We start from the raw sequence: 25,188 nt of genomic DNA, 5'->3' as shown, positions 1-25,188 counted from the left end.
TACTCCAGCCTCTATATCTCTTGTTGAGGAGCATTCTCCTCCCACTTTCACGTAAAATCTTCTATTTTTGAGATAATTCCGTATCAGCTTGCATATTTTGATCGAATATCCAGCACATCTCATCTTATATATTAATCCTTCATGCCATACTCTGTCGAATGCTCTGGCGACGTCTAGTAAAACAAGACCTGTAGCTTGTTTATTTTGGAATCCCTCTGTTATGTACTCTGTGAGCCTTAATAATTGTTGTTCTGTTGAATGCTCTCTTCTGAATCCGAACTGTTCTGGTGGAATTAGTTTCAGATTTTCGGTTTCCTCATTTAGCCTCATGGCGATAATTCTGACTTGGAGCTGGTCTCTTCACTCTTCTCGTGCTTTTTTCGTAAGCTTTCAATATAATCTCTTCCAGTTTATCAACCGCACATTCCAGATCGTCTGGAGTGTTTATTGTTGGAATTTCTGTTATTTCCGATTGTATTAAATGGCTGTATTTAGTCCAATTGGTATATTCTCTCATTTCCAGCAGTTTTTCTCTTGGTTCTTCTCCAATTGTCAATTCCACGGGATTGTGGTTTGAGGTTCCATCTTCCAAAGTTTCAATCGAGAATTCTTGAGTTATATTTTTCAATATCGCGATATCTATTACATCTGGTATTCCTCTTCCAAAAGCAAGATATGTCGGTAGCTCTGGTCCAATAACTATGGCATTTTGTTTTTCGGCGAAATCCTTGAGTTTTTGGCCATTTCTATTCTCTGTTATGCTATTCCATAATGGGGATTTACAGTTGAAATCTCCGATGGAGATTTTCGGGTTTGATCCTTCCAACATGTTGTTTATCTCTTCTTCCAATAGATTGTTTTGTGGTGGCTTATACGCCGAGGTTATTTCGACTCTTTGCCGATTTAATTCGGCAACAATCGTCACTTTTTCTGTTTTTCCTTGTGTTTCGTCGGATCTACTTTTAAAGTAGTGTTTCAGATCTGTTCTCACCAATATTGCTACTCCTCCTCCGGTGTTTGTAATTCTGTCACATCTATATGTTTCATAATTCATGAAATTCAGTCTTCTGTTCCGGTTTATTCTTGTTTCCTGTAGGGCTATAATATCAGGTTGTCTTTCTGATATTATTTGTTCTATCTCGGCTTTCCGAGTGTTGATCCCGTTTATGTTCCACGAGATTATCTTGAGGGATTTCTTCCTAATATCCGTAAGGTCCATTAATTCAGTTTACTGAATAATGCTTGGAGTTTTTTCTCCATTTCCCTCTCAATTTTCAACATTATCTTGTTGAAAATTTTTTCCGTGAAGATATCTAAATCATCGGCTGATTCAGATATCTTTTTCTTCTCCTGTTGACTGTTCACAGCTTGTTTCATTGTAAGCTTTTTCTGTCCTTCTTTTTTCTGGACGGGTTTTGGAGTCTCCCTCTTCTTTTCCTGCTCTGTAGGTTGGATCTTCGCTACTTCCTGAATTTTTTGTTCAGAAGTTGTTGTTTTTGTTACCTTCTTTTTCTGTTCAACTGATTTTCGGGAATTTTTCTTTCTGGTCACCAACTTGAACTCGCTACATCCTTTGTAGCTAGCTGGATGGCCCTCTTCTCCACATAAGACGCATGTGGCATTTCTCTCTTCACCTTTTCTGGTGAGTGTGCAGTCATTGCTGCTGTGGCTTCCTGAGCACTTCACGCATCTCCACGGGAAGGAGCATTTGTTTTGTGCATGCCCGTACCTTTGGCACCTAAAGCACTGGCTTGGACTTTCGGGCCTCTTTTTATGCTCAACCACAATACAGAGGTTGTAGAGTCGCTTCACTTCGAATATTTCCTTTTTCTGGGTTTTAACCAGGTAGAGAGGTATTTGTTTCTTTGTCTTGTTCGATGTCATTCTGGACACCTCAGCGTCTGTTATTCCCTGGAATATCAGGTCGTCCTTAATCAACGCAAGATCAGCGTCGATTGGTAAATGCCTAATAACGGCATATATCTTCTTCTCCTCCTCCATTTGGTAGGTAAAAAATTCTTTACCATGCTGCTCGAAGAATGTAGTGATTTTTCTAAAATCATCTACGGTTGACGCGATGATTTTTATACCGTCTTTAACTGTAGTTGCACGGTTGTAATTTATCCTTTTTGTGTAGAGATATCTCTACCTAATCTGAGGTGCCCATCATCGTGATGGGTGGAATTTTATCTCTTTTAGGCACTTCCGTTGCCTTCTTGACAGTCTCCTCATCAGAAGAGGAGCTTTCTTTTCGCGCGCGTTTAGTTGGGGGCGCGTTTGGGGCCTTCGCGACCTGCGTTGAATCATTTTTCCTTGTTTCGGGTTGTGAAACAATTCCATTAAGGGAATTATTTTTGGAACCCGCTACCGGCTTTGTGATTGCGGCGTAAGTGGGAGATTTCGTCATATTATTGCGGGTCATTTCCTCCCTCAAGAGGCGCATCTCACCGACCAACTGTGACACAGTTTCAGTCAGTTTGACTATTTGAGCTTTCAACTGCCCATTTTCTTCTCTGAACTTTACAAGCTCCTCGTGTTCGCCTTCGCTGAACTCTTCAGCATCGGTCGCTTCCATGTAGGAGCCCTCATTATCTGAGGTTTCCGACATGGTTTTATAATCAAAAATCTCAAAATATCAAATAATTTGAAAATAATAAAATATTCAGAAATCTTCACTAAAATAGTCTAATATAAAACTATGGTATAAAGCCGAATGTTTTATACGCTATGATAAAAATCAGAAAAGAGATACGAAAAATAAGCTCACCTGATGTTTTCTGCAGTACCAACGAGAAAATAAAAAAAATTCTCTGGACACTTAGGATGAACACCAACTTTGAAAATTTTAACGAATTAAAATTCCGATAACAAATATAGAACCTACACAACTTCACAGACGGAATCAAATATTCCGTAGCTTGGTTAGTGGGCACTTTCACCTCCGCTTTCTCTTTTACGGCACTGTGACACTTCGACTTTCTCGTCCGCTTTCTCTTTTATAGCACTAGGAGCACTGTAGCACGTCTTCTCCTGTCAAGCGAATGACTCGGAATATGATGTAGCGAGTTCAAGCTGGTGACCAGAAAGAAGTATTCCCGAAAACCAGCTGAACAGAAAAAGCCGGTAACTGAAACTACTGTTCGAAATATTCAGGAAGTAGCGAAGGTCAAACCTACAGAACAGGAAAAGAAGGGGGAGACTTCAGAACCGGTTCAGAAAAAAGAAGAACAGAAGAAGCCTCCAATAAAACAGGCTGTGAACAGTCAACAGGAGAAGAAAAAGATATCTGAATCAGCCGATGATTTAGATATCTTCACGGAAAAAATTTTCAACAAGATAATGTTGAAAATTGAGAGAGAAATGGAGAAAAAACTCCAAGCATTATTCAGTAAACTGAATTAATGGACATTACGGATATTAGGAAGAAATCCCTCAAGATAATCTCGTGGAACATAAACGGGATCAACACTCGGAAAGCCGAGATAGAAGAAATAATATCAGAGAGACAACCTGATATTATAGCCCTACAGGAAACAAGAATAAATCGGAACAGACGACTGAATTTCATCAATTATGAAACATATAGATGTGACAGAATTACAAACACCGGAGGAGGAGTAGCAATATTGGTGAGAACAGATCTGAAACACTTCTTCAAATGTATCTTTATTTGAAGTAGTGACGAAACACAAGGAAAAACAGAAAAAGTGACAATTGTTGCCGAATTAAATCGTCAAAGAGTCGAAATTACCTCGGCATATAAGCCACCACAAAACAATTTATTGGAAGAAGAGATAAACAACATGTTGGAAGGAACGACCCCGAAAATCTGCATCGGAGATTTCAACTGTAAATCCCCATTATGGAACAGCATAACAGAGAATAGAAATGGCAAAAAACTCAAGGATTTCGCCGAAAAACATAATGCCATAGTGATTGGACTAGAGCTACCGACATATCCTGCCTTATGTAGAGGAATACCAGATGTAATAGATATCGCGATACTGAAAAATATAACTCAAGAATTCTAGATTGAAACTTTGAAAGATGGAACCTCAAACCACAATCCCGTGGAATTAACAATTGGAGAAGAACCAAGAGAAAAACTGCTGGAAATAAGAGAATATACCAATTGGGATAAATACAGCCATTTATTACAATCGGAAATAGCAGAAATTCCAACAATAAGCACTCCAGACGATCTGGAATGTGCGGTTGATAAACTGGAAGAGATTATATTCAAAGCTTACGAAAAAAGCACGAGAAGAGTGAAGAGACCAGCACCAAGTCATCCGCATGGCTCAACCGACATAGCCAAGTTCTGAAAAATGCCCTGAAAGATCTAAGAACAAGCAGATGAAACAAAAGGGTTCAAGAACTGAATACAATCGATCATTCCGCATGGAGAATGCAAAAAAGCCTACGAGGAGAAAAGACTAAAATTCCACCCCTACACAGGGACTGGCGTATACCAATACTGATAAGGCAGATGCATTGGCGGACTCGATCGAACGAGAATCGAGAATAAATTACAGGATAGACGACGATAATGGAGATTTGGAAGAACTGGTTGAAGAAAATGATGAAGAAATGGATGAATTACCAGCAACTGCTGAAATAGACAAGCCAACATCGCCAAATGAAATCAGGGAAATAGTAAGAAGTTTGAAGAAGAGGAAAGCTCCCGGAAGCGATAAAATAACGAATGTTATGTTAAAGAAATTACCTAGAAAAGATATAGCCGCCATAACAAATATCGCGAATGGAATTATGGGGACAGAACACTACCCAGAAAAATGGAAAACAGCAGGAGTCATAGTATTCAATAAACCATTAAAAGAGAAGAAGTTCCCACAAAACTACAGACCGATAAGTGTACTGTCGGCGTTAGGAAAATTAGTAGAAAGAATTATCGCCACGAGGCTAAATGAGGAAATCTGAAACTAATTCCACCAGAACAGTCCGGATTCAGAAGAGAGCATTCAACAGAGCAACAATTATTAAGGCTCACAGAATACATTACAGAGGAATTCCAAAATAAACAAGCTACAGGTCTTGTTTTACTAGACGTCGCCAGAGCATTCGACAGAGTATGGCATGAAGGATTAATATATAAGATGAGATGTGCTGGATATTCGATCAAAATATGCAAGTTGATCAGGAATTAACTCAAAAATAGAAGATATTACGTGAAAGTGGGAGGAGAATGCTCCTCAACAAGAGATATAGAGGCTGGAGTACCCCAAGGGTCAGTGCTTGGGCCACTTCTGTACAACATATACATTCACGATATTCCGAAGAATCCAAGAACTATGCTAACGTTATATGCTGACGACACAGGCATAGCAACTCGACACCGCAACCCAGAAGTAATAGAACGAGTTCTACAAGAAACGATTGACGAAACAAATGACTGGTGCATAAAGTGGAAAATCAAGATCAATGGACAAAAGAGCCAAGCAATATTACTACAGAAGAGAAGACTGCGACCCACAACGAAACTGGAAGTTGACGGCGGAGAAATCGACTGGAAAAATGAAGCCAAATACTTAGGAATAACGCTTGACAAAGGTCTTACTTGGGAAAGCCATATCAAACAAGCAATCGACAAAACGAAAGCAGCGATGAATAGACTCTACCCTCTGATAGGAAGAAGAAGTCTAACGCAACAAAATTTAAGATAATCAAAGCCGTTGCTACTGACTTATGGATCAGTTGCCTGAGGTTTCGCGGCAAGAACTCAGGAGAATCAAGAACTCAGGAGAATCAAGAACTCAGGAGACTAGTGGACTACGACCCAGAGGAAGACAAAAGGAGAAAGCGAATTTACGGAAGGAGACCAAGAGATCAATTAAAAAGAGATTAAAATAACAACAGAAACTTATTGAAAAATTCAATAAAGTGTTAATCCAATAGAGGATAAACACATAAATCCCAGCACGATAGTGTGCGAGAAGAAAACCGACTAAGAGATGAACGGTTTATGGGCAAATGCCCGGAACCAAAATTCAAGAAGCAGTTCAGGGTTTTAGTGGGTCTCGAGCTCAATAGAGTGAGAAACCCCACACTTGTTCCACCTTAGGAGAGTGTGGTTCGTCTGACTTGCAGATTTTCCCCCTGCCACACCAAAAAAAAAAAAAATCAGACTACCAGGATTGAAATCGCAACGGAATGCAGATTGCAGACAGATATCATTCGAATCCAACTGTGCCAGCGTAAACGAATAGTATTTCGCATTTTTGTTTTGTAGGAACTCGCGGTGAAAATGTCAGAAACAGATACTGCATCTGAAAGTGATGCATGGGGGCCGCCACAGAAAAGAACAAAATAATCACATTTTTCTCTTCCGGAAAAAGAGATGATTCTGAATATTTATTGAAAAGAAATTGAGGATCATCCTAATATGTCAAAAAGGGACTTGGTGAGCATTGTTTCAAGATCATCAGGTGTAAGTTATTCCTCCATATTCAAAATTCTTCGGGAATATAAACAGAACCAGATATTGACTCCACCTAAGAAAAGATCCAATTCTTTAAAAATAATTGATACGGTTGACGATTTCGACATGAACCTTATAAGGAGAATAGTTCACGTTTTTTTTTTTTCGTAATGAAATTCCCACAATTTCGTAAGTGTGAGAAATTGTCAACAATGACAACAGTTTACCTAATTTCAAGAGAACAACCTTCTATAAATTATTGAAGAAAATGCAATTTACATTCAAAAAACGTGGTCGTGATAGTCTACTGATAGATAGGGAGGAAATAATTGTCTGGAGGAGAGATTATCTCAGAAAAATTCGAACATTAAGGGAGCAGGGTTGAACAATTTATTATCTCGACGAGACTTTGATAAATGCAGGACATACAAAAAATACCATATGGGTTGATAAGTCCATTAAGTCCTGTAGACAAGCTCGTCGGGAAGGTCTGTCAATTGGACTCAAAAATCCAAGTGGAAAGGGAAGAAGACTTATTCGTCATATAGGAGGGCAGAATGGTTTTGTAGAGAACGGCTTGTGGTTCTTCGAATCCAATAAATCTGGAGATTATCATGGAGAAATGAATGGGGAATCGTTCGAAAGGTGGTTCTCTACAATTTTGCCTACCCTTGAGGATAACGCAGTTATCGTAAGGCACTGGTCTCCCTCACCCGCTGCCCGCTACCGACGACGTGCGGCTGACGTCATACGGGAACGCTGGCGGTCGCTGACAACCGGCGCATGGTCTCTCTGAAATACCTTTCGCATTCTACATGCGCGCTGCAATACTAGGCTACTATGTATAAGAGTGTGTTTCAAGATTAATGTAGAATTCGAGTAGAATTACTTAATCGTTTGATTTTTGGGGAAGAAGACGATGAACTATTGGCTTTGTCAACAAAAAGGCAAAAAACGGATACAATGTTCCAGAACAGGAAAAAGGAAGGCACTTTTTACGGTTTGGATAACTGTATTAAGTGCAATGATACAAAATTTAATGAATTTTCTCGACTTTCCCAAGAACAATTCGCAAGAATATTAAGTTTAATTGAACATGAAATCACAAAACCTCCAACCATTAGATGCCCACGGCCTATTTCACCCTCTAAAAAACATTATGCTTGAGTACATTACTTTTATAGTCACTATGTGAGACATCGTAACGTGCAAGATAACATTGTATTAACTGAATCAGCATTTCGTACTTTTTCTTATTAAAAGAACTCATTTTTCCCTCTGACGTCCACCCGTCACTATGCTATTGAATCAATCCAACCGTTGCGTGCGACGTGTGACCTTCGCCAGCCGCTGCTGAACGTCGCACGCGACGTTTCAGGGAGACCGTGCCCGTAGTTTTCCGAATATAGCATTCACACGTTGACGGCGGCGGGTCCGCGTACGTCGTCGGTCGCGGGCAGCGGGTGTTCGCCTAATGGATAACAACAGCTATCACTCAAGAAAAATTGATTCCATACCCTCTTCTTCAACCCGAAAAGAAGATATAAAAAACTGGTTAGACAGCAGAAATATTTCTTTAGACCATAATCTTCTAAAAGCTGAACTACTTGTCTTGGTGAAAGAAAATAAAGAAGAGTACGACAAATATATACAGGGTGGTCTAGATCGTAACCAAGAAATTTTAACCACGTATTCTATATCAAAAATAAGCCCTAGTTTGTCATAAAACATTTGTCGAGAAATGTTTACTCTCCGAGATACGGGGTGTTAAAATTATAAAAAAAAAATTGTTTTTTATTAATAACTTTCACACTGCTTGAAATATTTTTATGAAATTTGAGACATAGGTTTTGAGCGTCAAGGAGCACTTTTTGCATAATATCATTTCTTTTCTATTCTACCAGTGGCGTCCGTACTGCAGCTAGTCTGAATATTTTCAGATAAAAAAATTATATGCCACTGGTTTTTCTGACAATAAAAATTACTATTTAAATCCTTATTTAACACGTTTACTGTCCCATGCATCACATATGATTCATAAAGATTTTCGCCAGGAGTCCATGAGTTGTATGTGATTCATTGATTCATTTGACGTTCAAGATAAATATGGTTACTTTTCATGAACGCTGCAGTGTGGTCGGTTCATATGGGCTGAACGTCTTGTAGAAATAGGTATTGATAACCTCAATCATAATTAATCATACATGATTCAAGAAACATCAGCATCAAGCCTTCCATTGGACTTGAAAATTTTGAACATGAACAGTTCCTTAAATGGCTGCAGAATTAATTTTTTCATAGAATATATATTTTATCACTCAAAAGCAACCCTTATCTTGGGATAAATGTGTTGGACGTGGGGGGTGAGAAAAACGTGAAAAACGGTGAGAGTCAACGTGTTAATACCCGAATTTGCTCCAAAGCAAATTCGGGTCTCTTGACTTTTTGCTGTACGAAGTACGAAGCCTGTTGTTCTTGAAGGGAATGGAGAATGCTCATACGCAAAATAGATTGAAACTTCGTCAAAGTACGAAATCATTTATTAAAAATCACCCAGAAATCATAGTTATGAGAGCGGATAAAGGGAACTCCACTGTGATCATGTTGAGAAAGGATTATGATGAATGCATGATTGAAATGTTGTCTGATTCTAATACTTATAGAAAAACCAATAAAAACAATACTGAAAAATTTAAAAGAATGGCTTATCAACTTGTGAACGAGATGATGGAGGAATTGATAGGGTTGAGTCGTCGAGAATGAGGAAGGTACAATTCTGTAACTCCGAGATTGTACGGCCTCAGAAAAACACATAAGCCGGGTTTGAGTATTCGTCTAGTTGTAAGTTGCATAAATTCTCCATCCTATAATATAATCACGAGAAATCAATCCTTTTATGCTATTAACCTTCCCATGCGATTTTTAATGAAAATATTACATTCCACGGTTATTTATATAATTTATTAATGTAAAACTTTCATGCAACTCCTGCAGTTTTGTTTATTTCAATCATAATCTAGCAGTTTGTCCCTTTATGGGCGATGAATCGTATAGCCCCGAATTCTTGCATTCGGACAGTCATTCGGCTCCAGCCGCAACTGTTCGTGTCCGACCTACATACCAAGAGTAAATGGACTACCTGATGTACTGGACATTGTCGTAATGAAAGACATCACTGAAGAAATCAGCATTGATACAATAGAAGACGGAACTTCAGACCACAATCCCATAGAATTCATAGTGGGACATGGCCAAAGAAACGAAGAAGAGACACAAACCAAGGATCGCACAGACTGGGAGAAATATAAGAATTTACTTCAGGAGAAAATCACGGAAATTCCCCAAATAAACACCCGGGATGAATTAGATGAAGCAGTTGAAAAATTGGAAAGTCAAATAAAAGAAGCCTATGAAGAAAGCACCAAGAGAATAAGGAAACCAATTCCAAAACATTCACATGGAGATACGCCAAGGGATATAAAGGAACTTATAAAAAAGAACAGAAGACTCAGGAAAATCTACAGAACAACAAAAAGAGAAGAAGACAAGAAAAAACTGAATAAGCATAGTCAGATATTGAAAAATGCTTTAACAGAACTGCGTAATAACAGATGGCACCAGAGATAAAGGGAACTGAATACAGTAGATCACTCGGCTTGGAAAATGCAAAAACGCTTACGACGAGAACAGACAGTTATACCTCCACTGCATGGAGCAAACGGAATGGTATATACGAGACTTGAAAAAGCCGAAGCACTTGCCGACTCAATTGAGAGAGAAGCCAGAATAAATTACAGAAATGATGATGACAATGAAGATCTAGAAGAAGAAGTGGAAGCAAACGAAGAACTGATGATGGAACCACCGGAAACCGAAATCATTCCAAAACCGACTTCACCAACAGAAATCAAAGAGATCATAATGAAACTGAAAAACCGGAAAGCACCGGGAGAAGATAGGATAACGAATTATATGTTGAAGAAATTGCCTAGAAAAGGAATAGCAGTCTTGACGAATATAACAAACGGAGTGATGAGGACCGAATATTACCCAAAGAGATGGAAAACTGCAGAAATGATAGTTTTCAACAAGCCTGGAAAGGAACGGAAATTTCCTCAAAATTATAGACCAATCAGCCTACTATCAGCACTAGGAAAAGTCGTCGAGAGGGTTATCGCCAAAAGGCTGAATGAGGAAACAGAAATGTTGAAGATAATTCCACCCGAACAATTTGGATTTCGACGAGAACATTCGACTGAACTCCAATTAATACGGCTCATAGAATACGTCACCGAAGGAATGCAGACCAAACAGGCCACAGGATTAGTTCTGATGGATATCGAGAGAGCTTTTGATAGAGTATGGCACGAAGGCCTAATCTACAAGATGAAAAAAGCAGGATATTCGACCAAGCTATGCAAGATTATAAGGAACTATCTGAGGAATAGAAACTTTTATGTGAAGATAGATGGAGCAACCTCTCAAACCAGACAATTGGAAGCGGGAGTGCCTCAAGGATCGGTACTTGGACCTCTGCTTTACGTAATATACGTTTATGATATCCCGAAGAATGCTAGAAATATGCTCACCTTGTACGCAGATGACATAGGAATAGCGTTCAGACATCGACGCCCAGAGATCATACACTGGAGACTGCAGGAAGCCATAGATGAATTACTCAAATGGTGCATCAAATGGAAAATCCAAATCAATGGAAGAAAGACTCAAGCAATATTACTGCAAAAGAGAAGATTGAGGATGGAAGAAAACCTTGAAGTTGATGGAGAAGAGGTTGAATGGAAAAATGAAGCAACATACCTAGGAGTGACACTTGACAGAGGACTTACATGGAAAAACCACATCAAATGTGCTGTTGATAAAACAAAAGCCGCAATGAGTAAACTTTATCCACTCATAGGCAGAAGAAGTCATATGAATAAGAACATCAAGTTGACGATGATTAAAACTATTGCGCGACCACAACTCACATATGGATCGGCGGCATGGGGCTTCGCAGCCAAGACCCACATCAAGAGAATACAGGCCACTGAGAATAAACTCCTTAGAATGGCGATGGACGTACCCTGGTTTGTTAGGAACAAACAAATCTACAAGGACTTGGAATGGGAACCAGTTACAGAATTTATGAAGAGAAAGGCGGAAAGGATATTCGACGAAGCCAAACAACATCCAAAAGAGGAACTACGAAGATTAGTCGACTACGATCCAACGGAAGAAGCTAGAAGGTCAAGAACCTACCACCGAAGACCGAGAGATCAGTTAAGGATTTAAATGTAACCAAAGAAGAGCTTAACCTATAAAAGCTATAGGCAGCATACAACTATCAACACGACTATGATCGTGTGAGAGTCCAGAAACCATAAGAGTCAACTGGTTAATAGGCAAAATGCCCGGAACCTATGAAGAAGCAGTAAAGGGTTTTTAGTGGGTCTCGAGCTCAGAGAGTGAGAATCCCCACACTGTTCCCCCTCAGCAGAGGGTGTGTTCGTCTGTTTTGCAGAGTTTCCCCCTGCTACACCAAAAAAAAAAACCATATGTAATATTAATGTTAATTAGAAACAAAATAGTGAAGTCAGCCGATAGGCGGAGGGTGGAAAATACGTCAGTCGAGCGCGTGAACTGGGGAAAAAAAATCTTCAATACAGATGTTTTTTCCCAGCAGGAATAAAAAAAAAATGATATTATCAGATTTTGAAAGTATTGGCTCCATTTTGAAATCAGTTGTTTTCGATCAATTCTAGGGGTGGGCAAGGCCACCCCTGAGATTCTGATCGCCTTATTGTTCTTCAGCACAACACCTTCAATATTATCCTTTGTTTTGTGAAACTCATTGGTCAGCTAGATATAAATCTTTGCGAGTTTTCGCTGAAAACTGAAACTATATTCAAAAAGAAATGAATTCTTCAACAAAAAGAGCTGCTCAGTTATGGGCTGCAATAAACTCTTCCACTTTTGTGGTTTATTTAACGATAGCAAGTAAATATTCAAATATATTGGAACCAATAGCAAATACACTACAAGGTGTTTTTATCAATTTTGTAGATGTTCAACGTCACATAAATTTAATTATAGATATATGTGGAAAACATCGTTCCGATGATGCATGCTTCACAGAAATTTTTTCCAAAGCATCATCTATTGCTCAGAGTTTCAATATAGAGATTGGAAACCACGAATTTGCGGTAGACAAATGTAGAGATCTAATTATGAAGCATCTTCAGCTGAAGATTACTTCAAAAAAATCTATATTCATCCAATATTTATATCATCTGATTCCAGCCCTTGAAACGAGATTCTCAAAAAAACATGAAATGCTTTTTTCTTTGTTCAATATTTTGCCCAAGAATTCAAAATTACTAGATATTGAATCTTTTGCATCTAAGGTCGGCCATATGTATAACATTGAAGATTTTATGGAGCTCGATGCAGCCGGTCGATCTTGACGATCATTTAATTGATTCCATCTTTTTGGAAATTTTTCGATAGTCACCGTTAGAGTAATTTTTCTCTCAATAAAACTAACCGTAGATGATGAAAATGTGATACATATTCTGAAAGAGCATTTCCTCTAGTTAAAAATCTGAAAATTTTATGGAGCTCGAGGCATCCGTTCGGTCTTGACGATCATTTAATTGATTCTATCTCTTTGGAAATTTTTCGATAGTCACCGTTAGAGTAATTTTTCTTTCAATAAAACTAACCGTAAATGGAAATGTGATACATATCCTGAAAGAGCAACTCCTCTAGTTGAAAATCTGAAGATTTTATGGAGCTCGATGCAGCCGTTCGGTCTTGACGATCATTTCATTGATTCCATCTTTCTGGAAATTTTTCGATAGTCACCGTTAGAGTAATGTTTCTCTCAATAAAACTGACCGTAGATGATGAAACTGTGTTACATATTCTGAAAGAGCATATCCTCTAGTTAAAAATCTGAAGATTTTATGAAGCTCGATGCATCCGTTCAGTCTTGACGATCATTTAATGTATTCCATCTTCTTGGAAATTTTTCGATAATCACCGTTAGAGTAATTTTTCTTTCAATAAAACTAACCGTAGATGGAAATGTGATACATATTCTGAAAGAGCAACTCCTCATGTTAAAAACCTGAAGATTTTATGGAGCTCGATGCAGCTGTTCCATCTTTTTGGAAATTTTTCGATAATCACTGTTAGAGAAATTTTTTTTTCAATAAAACTGCCGTAGATCATATTTTGCACCCCCTGTGGAAAATTTCTGCGGGCGCCCATGTCAACGGCTCATATGGGAGAAACATGTGCAAGCAAAGAGGAAACAACTGGACATGAAGCTCCGACAGATGTATTGGCTCTTGCAAAGAAAGTCGAAGATTACCATGCAGAACAAACTAACAGTGTACAAGGCGACTCTCAAACCAATCTGGTTCTACGGCATACAACTGTGGGGATGCGCGAAGCCATCTAGAAGAAAAATCATCCAAAGGTTCCAGTCCAAAACTGTCCGCTTAATAGCGGATGCACCATGGTACGTCACTAACCAACGACTGCATGAAGACTTACAGATCCCTTACATCAACGACGTTATAGAGTCTGCATCAGCCAGATATCGAGATCGACTACAAGGTCACTCCAATGGCCTGACACGAAACCTCTACATGGAAGGACCCCACATCAGAAGATTGAAGAAGACATGGCCCGAAGATCTTCCACAACGCAAAAATAGTGCAAAACGAGTAGAAATGTCACTGGACATTTCACTCTCATGTAGTCTCTTTTATCACAATTACTTAATACCTATAAGAGTAGGTTGCATATTGTGCAATAAACATTAAAAAAAAAAGGGAAATTAACGTCAGATTCCTTTGGCACCGTCATATTTACACGACGGAAGATTTAAATGAAATTAAATGAGATACTTTTATTCATTTTAATTCAATTCTTCATTCTCATAATTGTTTGTTTATTTTAGGCATTGAACTCTAAAAGAACTGGAATGGCATCTCGATGCAGGAAAACTGAGGAATACTGAAAGGGAATATGTAGAGCAATCTATCTCTCTCTGCGCTCTGTCAATTGGTTTATAACGATGTAAACAAAAACAACCGGGGGCGTTGAAGTGAGGCGACTGCTGCGTCTGACGTCTGATGCGGTTATTCGATTGGTTGCCGAACCATTAGAAAGAGATGGGTTGCTCTACATCTTCCGTTTCAGTTGGACACACTTTTCGTCGTATTTCGGTATCAAAGAGGCCCTTCCAGTTCTTTTAGAGTTCAATGATTTTAGGTTAGTTTAGGTTAGGTAGGCTAGCTTAGGTTCCCGTGCGATGGTCATCACCTTGTCGTGGTGCACGGGCTTAAGTAGTTGCGAGGAATCTCAAGACTCGTTTTGAGGGGAGCAATAAAAACCAAGAATGACCAACAACAACAGGAAGTAACTATGACTTTTTGGCTCCCAGAGCTCATGAATTCATGGACTCGGGGCAGACCCAAAGAGTAATGTTAGTACTTCACCGTTGTATTTCCTTATGCGTTCCCCACTATAAAAGTTTATACGTTACAGGAAACAACGAAAACGACAGAGGGGAAACTTAGTAGAGGACCTAAGGCCAGAGAGAAGAACAGGAATGACCAACGGGAAGCAACTATGACTCTGCTGGCCCCTCGAATCTATGGATTCGGGGTAGACCCAAAGTGTAATGTTAGGGCTTCCCACCAAGTCGAAATTGGGTGAGGAGTAACTATGGTTTACTTGGCCCCTGAAGTCTGCGGACTCCGGGTAGACCCGAAGAGCAATGTTAGTGCTCCACACCACAAACCCCGAACCTGAATTCCTTCCGGCTTCGGACGGTTCGCATAAGGAAGCGGCGTGGTCAACTATGGCTGCCTTGGCCCCCCTAATCTACAGATAAGGGGTAGACCCAAGTAGTAACGTTAGTACCACATGACAGAAGTAACTATGACTCTATTGGCCCCCCGAATCCACGGACTCGGGGTAGACCCAAAGAGCAACGTTAGTACTTCGGACCGAGTCGGGTGAGCAGTAACTATGACTCACTTGGCCCCCAGAGTTGCCCGCAGACTCTGGGCAGACCCGAGGAGTAACGTTAGTACTTCACACCACAATATCCCGAACCCACATTCCTTCCAATCCAAGGGCTAAAGTCTAGGCGTTGAATCCGCCGGAGACAGAGCTAGCAAGCTAAGGCTTCGGGAGATTAGCAGGAGCAAGTGGCGTGGTAAACTATGGTTATCTTGGCCCCCCCAGTCTGCGGACAAGGGGTAGACCCAAGGAGTAATGTTAGTACCACCTGCAAGAAGCAACCATGACTTAACTGGCCCCTCGAGTCCAAAGACCCGGTGCTGACCCAGGGAGTAACGTTGGGGCTTCGACCACGAGTAACTACGAGTTGCCTACCCCCCACCGGGAATCCGAGCGCGGACGCAAGGTGTACGCCTCACTTTCCCCCCTCGGAACCATGGGCTTGGCACAGATCCAAGGGGCACAGATTGTAGTTACGTCAGAGAGACTAACAGCGGGTTTCATAAAACTCTTACTGCCCGATCAACGATTTGACAGTCACTGGATTTCAAAAACGAAATGACTAAAACTTTTTCATTCCTACATATATTGAACAAGAAGCAATTTAGAATCATTGAATAGATGTATATAGATCATAATTTGATTCGAGAATTGAATTCCGAATTCTTATGACTGAATTATTGATTGAAAACAAATTGACGTTTATCTGTCAATCAAGCGTTGATTCCCCGATCGAGCTTTATGAAACCGGGGGTATGACTTACTTGGCCCTCAAGAATCCCGGATTCAGAGGAGACCCAAGGAGTAACGTTAATGTCTGGCAGACACCGCAACCTCACTGTGTAATCTCCCGAGGGACCAGGGCTATAACGGCTCACCTAGGATGAGTTCTGCTGACCACCGAAAGTGAACCTAGCCAAGACCTTCCGAGGATCTACCCCTACATGCTGGTGTTCCGTAATCAAGGCCAGGGGGAAACGCGGAACGGAGGTCGAGCCAGTCACATGCCGGGCAGACCGACTGTGAGACCGATAATTGAGGTGCGAGACCCCCTACATCCGCAACATCCAAGTAGGTAAGGAGTGAGCGGCTTCAATGGCACTATACCGTGAAATACCAATCGCCTTGGTGAACCGGTTCGTGCCCAAATCGACCACGCACTTTAGTTGGAATCGGCGTCCTTGGGATTCCGACACTAGTGTAGAGGAGGGGGTTTTGGTGGGTGAGAGCTCCACTCCAATCCGCAGCATTGAACCGCCCGCTGTGGAGAAGCCTACCTCTAGGGCACAAAAAGAAAAAAAAAAAAGGCTAGTTTAGGTTACCCATGATATGTAAGAGCAAAAAACCAATTATTTTATCATGATTGGGTAAAGTTGTCGTTTTTTTAGGGTTGAGTTTACAGCGATTTCTACGACTGCGGAGGTTCGTGTCGTAAAGTGTCGCTACGTACTGCACTAGTGTGGCAATATGACGTACACAAAGCGATCGCGGGAGTGGTAAACTGGAGCCGTGCATTCATGTTTACAATTCAATATCTCGGGTATTAATTGACGTATCGAAATAATTTTTCCACACAATATTTTAATTTTTTATAGAGAATAGGAATATCTAAAGATCAAAATTAGTGAGCATTCCCCATTGTAAAATGAAGCGCTTCACTAAACCTGTCATTTACAGATGGTGGACTGGAATTCCCCATTCAAGTCTTGGATGACACATTGCGATACTGCCATTCATAACAGTGTAACCCACATTCCCAATAACGTTGTAACCCAGATAACAAACATAGCACAGTGGCTATTATTCGTTTCTATGAAATTATATATTATATGCCTTCTTCCCATGTAACTGTTTATGTTGTTGTATAAGATGTTAATACATGAACTGAACTTGTCTATTATTATTGTTACTTGTTGGTTCTGTAGGGGATGGCTCCTCAGGGCATTCAAGATCAAACATAAAAATGTAGACCCTGTTACCGGAGAATACGACGGTAATATCTACGTTGTATTGGATAATGAATAGTTTCTTCAGTTTGATCAATAGCTCTTTTCTGTCAACATTATGGGGTTTATTCAGTTTGTTAATTCAAGTGTGCATAATATCATCATGTACGGTGATAGCTGAATGTATTCTGTTCTCACGAAACACGAGCACGAGCATACTAGATCGTTGCATGATCGAGTAAGAAAAGGCCACAGAAGCAGCGTTACGTGTTTGCTGGAGATTTAAAAAGCACCAGAAACCATTTTCAGATTCTGAAATAGTGAAAGAATGCATGTTGGAAGCGGTCCAGGCCTTATTTGAAGAGAAAAAAGATGTTGTCGCTGCAATTCAAAATATTCTACTGTCGACCAGAAGTAATACAAGAAGAACTGGAATTTTAGCTACTGATATCAAAAGTACTTTGAAGGTCTTATATCTTATCAGCAAACAGCCCTTCGTGGAAAACTTTGTGCTACAGCTTACAGATAAAATTGATTAGTTTTATGCGTTGTTCTCGTTCTGCTCTTCAGCACCGACAGTTCAAGGAGTTTCTCTCTGAATGTGACTAGACGTATTCTGACTTACTGCAACACATTGTAGGTATCCCTCATTAAGGAAGTTCGTAATTTTTGGTGTTTTGTGAAGTACGTCGTGTCGTTGTGCATGGTAAGTGGATTTAACAGTGTTTCTTGTTGTCACTTCTTGTTTTTTGAGCGGAAACGACTGAGAACTGGAGCAATAACAACATTAAAAGGTTCTTTAATTTATAGGAGAACTCAAAATCTGGAAATGATAGTTTTCAGATTTGTATTAGTCAGGGAAATGTGCCATCCATTTTCTCCTAGCTGCTGCCCGAGATCCCCTCGGTAGACAACGAATTTTGCCCACCATGTACAGTTCTATTTGAAATAAGCAAGTTGATATCCATTTATGATTCAACCAAATATCAAAAATCCTTGCAATTATTTCAAAAATATTCATCTACCTAATGTCTTTATAAAAAGTTCAAACAGATCCAATATACATTTCTCTTTAAACTGCTATTGGGCACTCCGTTGGCACATTCTGTATAATCTTTTCAGAAGTTACTGGAAGCAGTTATGATCTGCGACTTGAAGAAATTTTTGTATACCACACCACCTCAAACCGAGCTACTAAGAATATTGAAAAAAAAATTTGGTAGTAAAATTGAACCATTGGAATATGTGCACCTACCGTCTTTTTTAGATGTCATACCGAATATTTGTCCAGGAGTGTTACTTTCCAGCTCAGCGTAAGCCTGCATCAAAGCTCTCTGCTTTTCATTCAAAGTCTTCGGTACATTTATCTTAAAAGTGACATAATGATCACCGGTGCCGTATCCATTCACTTTTTTCAAACCTTTACCACTCAATCTAATTTTCGTGTGAGAAGATGTGCCTGGCATAACCTGAAAGCGAGTCACATCAAGTATTTGAGTAAACGGGAATTTTAAAATCTCCTACCTGTATTGTATGATCTTCATAGACTCCTGATATCCTTATTGTACCACCAAGAACTGCTTGTGCCACAGATATTTCCGCTTCAGTGTAAACATCAGCTCCATCCCTTTTGAAATAATTAGATTTTTCCACTCTAAATGTTATGAATAATTCTTTTTGGCCAACTGACATTCTTACAGTTTGGCCGTCTTGGATACCTGGAAATAAGGGACAATTCCAACAAACTTGTTAACACTGAAACATCACCAAAATATAATTCTACTAGCTGTACCCGCCCGCTTTGCACAACGTGCTTCAGCAGTAGTATATGTATAAACTGACAATCTCCTTCAGAAATATCTCTTTATTAGTCTGCCATCTGAATGATGTAAGGACCAATTAGATTGGATTAGATGGATGACGCCTAACTCGAACGTGAAGGTCTAAATTCGTAATTATAAAACTCCCAATACATAGAGTACTCTTGATCAAAAATATGAGATGCAAAAGCATTTTACTTTGTGATTAGATGCAATCGGTGACCGCCAACGCATCATATTTATCGATACCTTCCGAGACAAAATACTTCAACGTTGTTATTGTAAAACAAATTTGAGACGGACTGCCTCGGTGGTCTAGTCGTCAGCCATGGCGACTAGTACCACAGCCCTCTTAAACACAGAGCCATGAACACTATGTCGCAACACCGCAAATAGCTTGGTGCGGAAGGCCGACTTTAGGCCGCAGTTCGCTATAGGAGCGCGATTTTCGAATACATTTCAATTAGTACTCTAAAAATCGACATGGGATGTCTCAAATTTAATAAAATATCAATAAGACACTATCCTAAGCCATACTTGGTCAAAGAATTGGATTGACTGATCATATTATGATTCGAGAACCAGTTAATGAAAATAATTTGATCTTTATAATAGCACCAAGAATGAATGATAAATACAATTATTGTGGCAATATTGCATATTTTAAACCCTATTTATCGTTCATCAAGAACCAACAAAAAGGTGTGGTGTCATCTCTTCCCACAAAATTGTGTAAATGAACTCATGAGTCCAAATATTATAAATGAGTTAACAGTTAAGGAGGTTTGAGCAAATACTGAGAAGAACTGTACGTTGAATAAATTTTCTCACAAAAAAAACAAAACTGAAATAGAATTGCCCATACCAATATTTAACTCAAAATATAAATATGAAATTCAAATTCCTACATAAATAATTACAATCGACAGAGGTGAATCTTGAAGAACTATCGTATTCCCATTTTATCCAATTCTCTATTTTTTAGGTAATGTCAATAAATTATCACGATCGAGAACTGTTGCTTTCTTTTTTCTAGAGAGTTGGAAAGGGTTTGATAGTTTATATTTTTCACATGATTATTCAATTGAATATGTAAACAAAAGTTGAGCGAAGTGGATACAAAACACTTTTTCAAATCACTTTCACAACTGCAAGTCCGTGAAGAATCACCAACATTAAATTCTAATTCAATACTACGACTTTTAATTCTACCAAGTCTGTTTTTGATATGTAGCAAGAAAAATTTGGATACATTTGATGACTTTTTCAAAAACTCCACATTCGTTCATTTCTTTGGCATAGATAAATGTTTCAGTGGTGACTGTCTCAAAATGCTATCAGCTTATAATATTAAATTTGATAAAATTTCACAATTCACAATATCGTTAGTACGTTAGTATCAAAATGAATTTCGCAAAATGCACTGTATGTATGTATTTATTTATTTTGGAATTTTTGGAGAAGGAAAATATACTAACATAATCATTTTCTGAAGATTTATTATTGCCTTGCTGCTAGATTTACAACATTTATTAGGTATGATACGAAATCGATCCTACAAGCAAAATCGAGTTCAAAAACGTTAGGTACTTTACCAAACGACAGTACACTTCATTTCTTTTCAATCTTTTTATCAAACAATTCACTTCACTCATAGAATTTTTTCCTCAGCATACAATTCACTTCACTCATAGACTTTTTTTCTCCTTCAGCACACAATTCACAGCACTTTCAAGCACTAAAAACAAAAAACCAAAAACTACACATAACCTACAAACAACACGACGCCGGCAAGCACGATACGAGAACTAGAAATTCTAGGCCTTTCCCTGTGTTGCCAAACTTCCCCTCATCACGGCTATGTGTTTAGAGGGCTGTGCTAGTACACTAGAGGTAGTGGGCAAACATGAACACGCAATTGTCTCGTACTATCTTGATAAAATATTAAACTTTAAACCCCTTTCTGTAGTCAGATCAAAGTTCAGATGGTTTTCGGTTATATTTTGTGGAACCTTTGAATGCATTGAAACAAATAAATTTCTAAGATCTTGCAGATATTTTGTTCCTTCATTTGGGGATTAAAAAATTAGATCCCTGTACATCTTAACTATTTGAATACGAAAATCGCTTATGCAAAGACATTCCTAAATTTGATGATCGGGACCTATTGCAACAAAATACTTTGCAACTTTTCACTTTGCACTTTGTCAAAATTGCAAAGTGAAAATTATTTCTGTCGCACAGCGTTTCTCCTAACACTTTGCTTTTTTTATTTTTCACTTAGCACTTTGCGTTCATAATTTTCATAGTTGTGACAGTAACCATGGAAATGATCTATTTGAAAGCAGCTAAACTTGAAAAAGAATTAGGATTATTACTATCTGAACTCACAGAAATTTTTTTTACGAAAAGTTCTTGGGGCGTAGCGGTAACAAAATTATTAGAAAATAGTGATAAAGAATCAGAATGATTTATTTTTAGTATTTCAGAAAATGCAAGTTACTATACGCAAGACAAATTCATAACTAATAGTATTGAAACAAAGGGAGAATTGTAATTTTCGACTTTCAATCTACACCGAAAAAACTTTAAAATTTCATTGAGACGTCCTTGTGTTAAAGACTCAAAATAATTCATGGAGTGTTCATTGTTTTTACTGAAATCTTCATCATAATCGGTTTCTTCATCAGGAACAAAATTCACATCTTCCTTATCGATGACCCTTGCCACATTATGTAAAATGAAGCAAAATGAAACGATTTTAGCTGCTTTTTCAGGCTGAACTCCGTAGGTGTTCTATATCAGTCGTCGAGTTCGCTTTTGATGGTTGTTCAATCTCATTTCAACCATATCATCAGGATCTCTACGTCTAGATGGGATGAGCCAATTTTTAGTTGGATAAGCACCATCATCCATAATAACAGCACCAGGAAACGGGCGACAACCTTCTTCAAATTTCCTGTACAATGATGTATTTCTGAGAACTCAAGAATGATGCACACTTCCTGGCCAACTAGCGTTCACGGAATGAAAAGAAACCATCATGGTATTTAGAGAATGATTTCCATGACAGTCAACATAATTTCCTTCAATGTGGGAGCGTAGAGTGGTATCAGTATCCCATCTATACATCCGCAGACAGATTGAAAACCTTCCTTCTAATAGACCATATTAGTAAGGTTAGGCGGGAATTTTGAATCGCGATCCATCCATGGATCTGGCTGAATTCCCAATGCATTTCTTATGGGACTAAAAATCCCGCGTACTTTTCGCCCGTTTCTGGATATTTTAGCGAATTTCTTAAGATTTATTTCTGTTGGAATGTGTTCTATGAACCTTTCTTAACAAGCTGAAAACAAAATTTCGAAATAAAATGGTCTATTTTTTTTTTAATAATGGATCAATATAAAATTAGTCTCCAAATTCCATGGAAGTTTGTCGTAGCTTCATTTCGTTTCTAACCTCAGAAGCTGACACCATTCTAACGCGCAAGCGTAGCATGTCATTTTCCTTGTTACGGTTCACGATCGACTTATAGCAGAAATGATCTACGACATACGGATATATTCCGTATAATGTGTTTAATTTTGATACCTCGGATCTACCAACAAGTGCTCACACTACAACAGGAACATTTGCTGATGACACAACAATAATGGCAGCATATGAAGACCCAGCAACAGCAACAAAACTAGTCCAAGAACACCTAGACGAGCTGCAAATCTGGATGAAAAAGTGGAAAATAAAAATAAATGAAACCAAATGAAAACAAGTAGACTTTACACTGAGAAAGCAACATTGTCCTCCAATCAAACTGAACAACATAATTCCACAAGCTACAACAGCAAAATACCTAGGCTTCCATCTAGACACTAGGCTAACCTGGAGGGACCATATTATCAAAAAACGTAAACAAATAGATCTAAAAGTAAAAGAAATTAAATGGCTAATTGGAAGAAAATCCAAGCTACCTCTTGAGAACAAAATATTGCTGTATAAAACTATCATTACCCCAATATGGACATACGGGATAGAAATCTGGGGATGTGCAAGCAAATCCAGCATAGCTCCAAAGAACTCAATCAAAAATTCTGCGAATGATGGCCTACGCCCCATGGTATGTGACCAACCAGACATTACATAAAGACCTAAACATCCCATATGTTGAAGAAGTCATCAAGTGTAAGAGCCTAAATCACCACGCAAGAATGGAAAACCACCCAAATATCTTACTACAACCACTACTGACAAACTCCTTACCATGAAGACTACAGAGACATCGGCCAGCTGATTTAATGGAATAATGAGTTTCTCTCACTGGAGAGAATCTTTCCCCGCACTTCAAGCCATTTCATTATAATGTCAACGTATTAACTTAATTTTATTATATCTCCACAATTAAAAAATTGTGGATACAATAAAAAAAAATGAAAAATTTTGATTTTAGGACATATAAAAGTAAATTGTGATGTAAAATGTACTTGGAAAAAAGCACTAATAATAAAGGCACCCAATTTTGCCTGTCTTTATACTAACATTTACTTCTAGCTAGCGATATTCCATCTTATAGTTGATTCCTATGTGAAACAATTTGAATATGGATCTCCCGCCAATTGAGTGATTCTAACCTCACTAATATGGTCTATAGAATTACCGATCAATGTCATTTGTATTAGTAGATGGCCAGCATACCTGGGATTGCAACATTATATTAGGGCCTTTTCAGTCATTAGCACCGGGTGGCGTACTCCTAATTTAGACCGTTCCAGTACGCGGAGCGTCAAGCCCTAAGTTTCCTTCTCCTCTCCCCTGATGAACCATCCGAATTTTTGAGACTTCACGCACTGACAGCTGTTCAACGCGTGACTTGTCATACTTGTTGAGGTTAATAATCCTTCCACCCTATTGAATCATCGTACAAAATCTGTTCGTGCTCCGTCGCCGTTTTCCTTGTGAAAAAAATTATGAATATTAAAGATTGAACTTTCAGCCCTGCCGTCCCATTTGAAGTCTGCAATTTTTTCACAGAATGTTCGTTTCGACCTACTGAATCATCGTACAAAATCAGTTTGCGCTCGTCGCCATTTTTTTTTTTTTTTGAAAAAAAAATTATGAACGTTAAGGGTTGAAGTTTCAACCTCGCCGTCCCATCCCGAGTCCGTAATTCTTTTATAGAATCTTCTTTCGCACTACTTAATCAACGTAGAAAATTTGTTTGTGCTCCGTCACCGTTTTCCTTGTGAAAAAAAATTATGAATGTTAAGGGTTGAAGTTTCAACCCCGCCGTCCTATCCGAAGTCCGCAATTTTGTTGGCAAAACATTCCTTTCACCTCCTTCAATCATCGTAAAAAAATTGTTTGTGCTCCGTCGCCGTTTTCCTTGTGAAAAAAAATTATGAATGTTGAGGGTTGAACTTTCAACTCCGCCGTCCCATCCGAAGTCCGCAATTTTTTCACAGAATGTTCCTTTCACCTTATTGAATCATCGTACAAAATCTGTTTGTGCTCCGTCGCCGTTTTTTTTAATTATGAATTTTAAGGGTTGGAGTTTTAACCCCGCCGTCCCATCCGAAGTCCGTAATTCTTTTATAGAATGTTCCTTTGGTCCTACAGAACCATCGTTCAAAATTTTTTTGTGCTCCGTCGCCTTCAGAATCTGAAGGATTTTCATTAACCTAACTCAGAAAATGTGTCCATTCAAAAGAGGTGTCTGCTCAATTTAGGGAGTCAGAAGCCAACGGGTCCAAGTCGATATTTTTCCGAAATCAAGTTGAGTGCATAAATAAAACTTAATATATACATTTAATTGGTGGCAAAGAGGTTCAAGCACAAAACAAGTCTTACTGTTTGTCATTCATCAAAAATAAATTTTACTTACTTTCTTAGGTAAAAATTAAAGAATATTACAAATTGAAATAACTCAATACTTTTTTTTGTACTTAGA

At 38.7% G+C, this 25,188-nt stretch overlaps 1 protein-coding gene across 2 annotated transcripts in view; it reads right to left on the bottom strand.

Annotated features, from left to right (window-relative positions):
• LOC123309528 (protein tumorous imaginal discs, mitochondrial) overlaps window positions 1-25,188 on the bottom strand; it is a 55,156-nt gene that overhangs the window by 26,777 nt on the left and 3,191 nt on the right. For both annotated transcript variants that reach the window (XM_044892688.1, XM_044892689.1), the window contains exons 6-7: window positions 18,949-19,142; window positions 18,680-18,893 (exon numbers count right to left, since the gene is read on the bottom strand). In XM_044892688.1, the coding sequence (XP_044748623.1) occupies window positions 18,680-18,893; window positions 18,949-19,142 (408 nt within the window). The remainder of the gene's footprint in view (window positions 1-18,679; window positions 18,894-18,948; window positions 19,143-25,188) is intronic.

The sequence above is a fragment of the Coccinella septempunctata genome, chromosome 3 (assembly GCF_907165205.1).
Source record: "Coccinella septempunctata chromosome 3, icCocSept1.1, whole genome shotgun sequence".
NCBI classification, from domain to species: domain Eukaryota; kingdom Metazoa; phylum Arthropoda; class Insecta; order Coleoptera; family Coccinellidae; genus Coccinella; species Coccinella septempunctata.
This window is presented reverse-complemented; position numbering and strand designations above follow the sequence as displayed.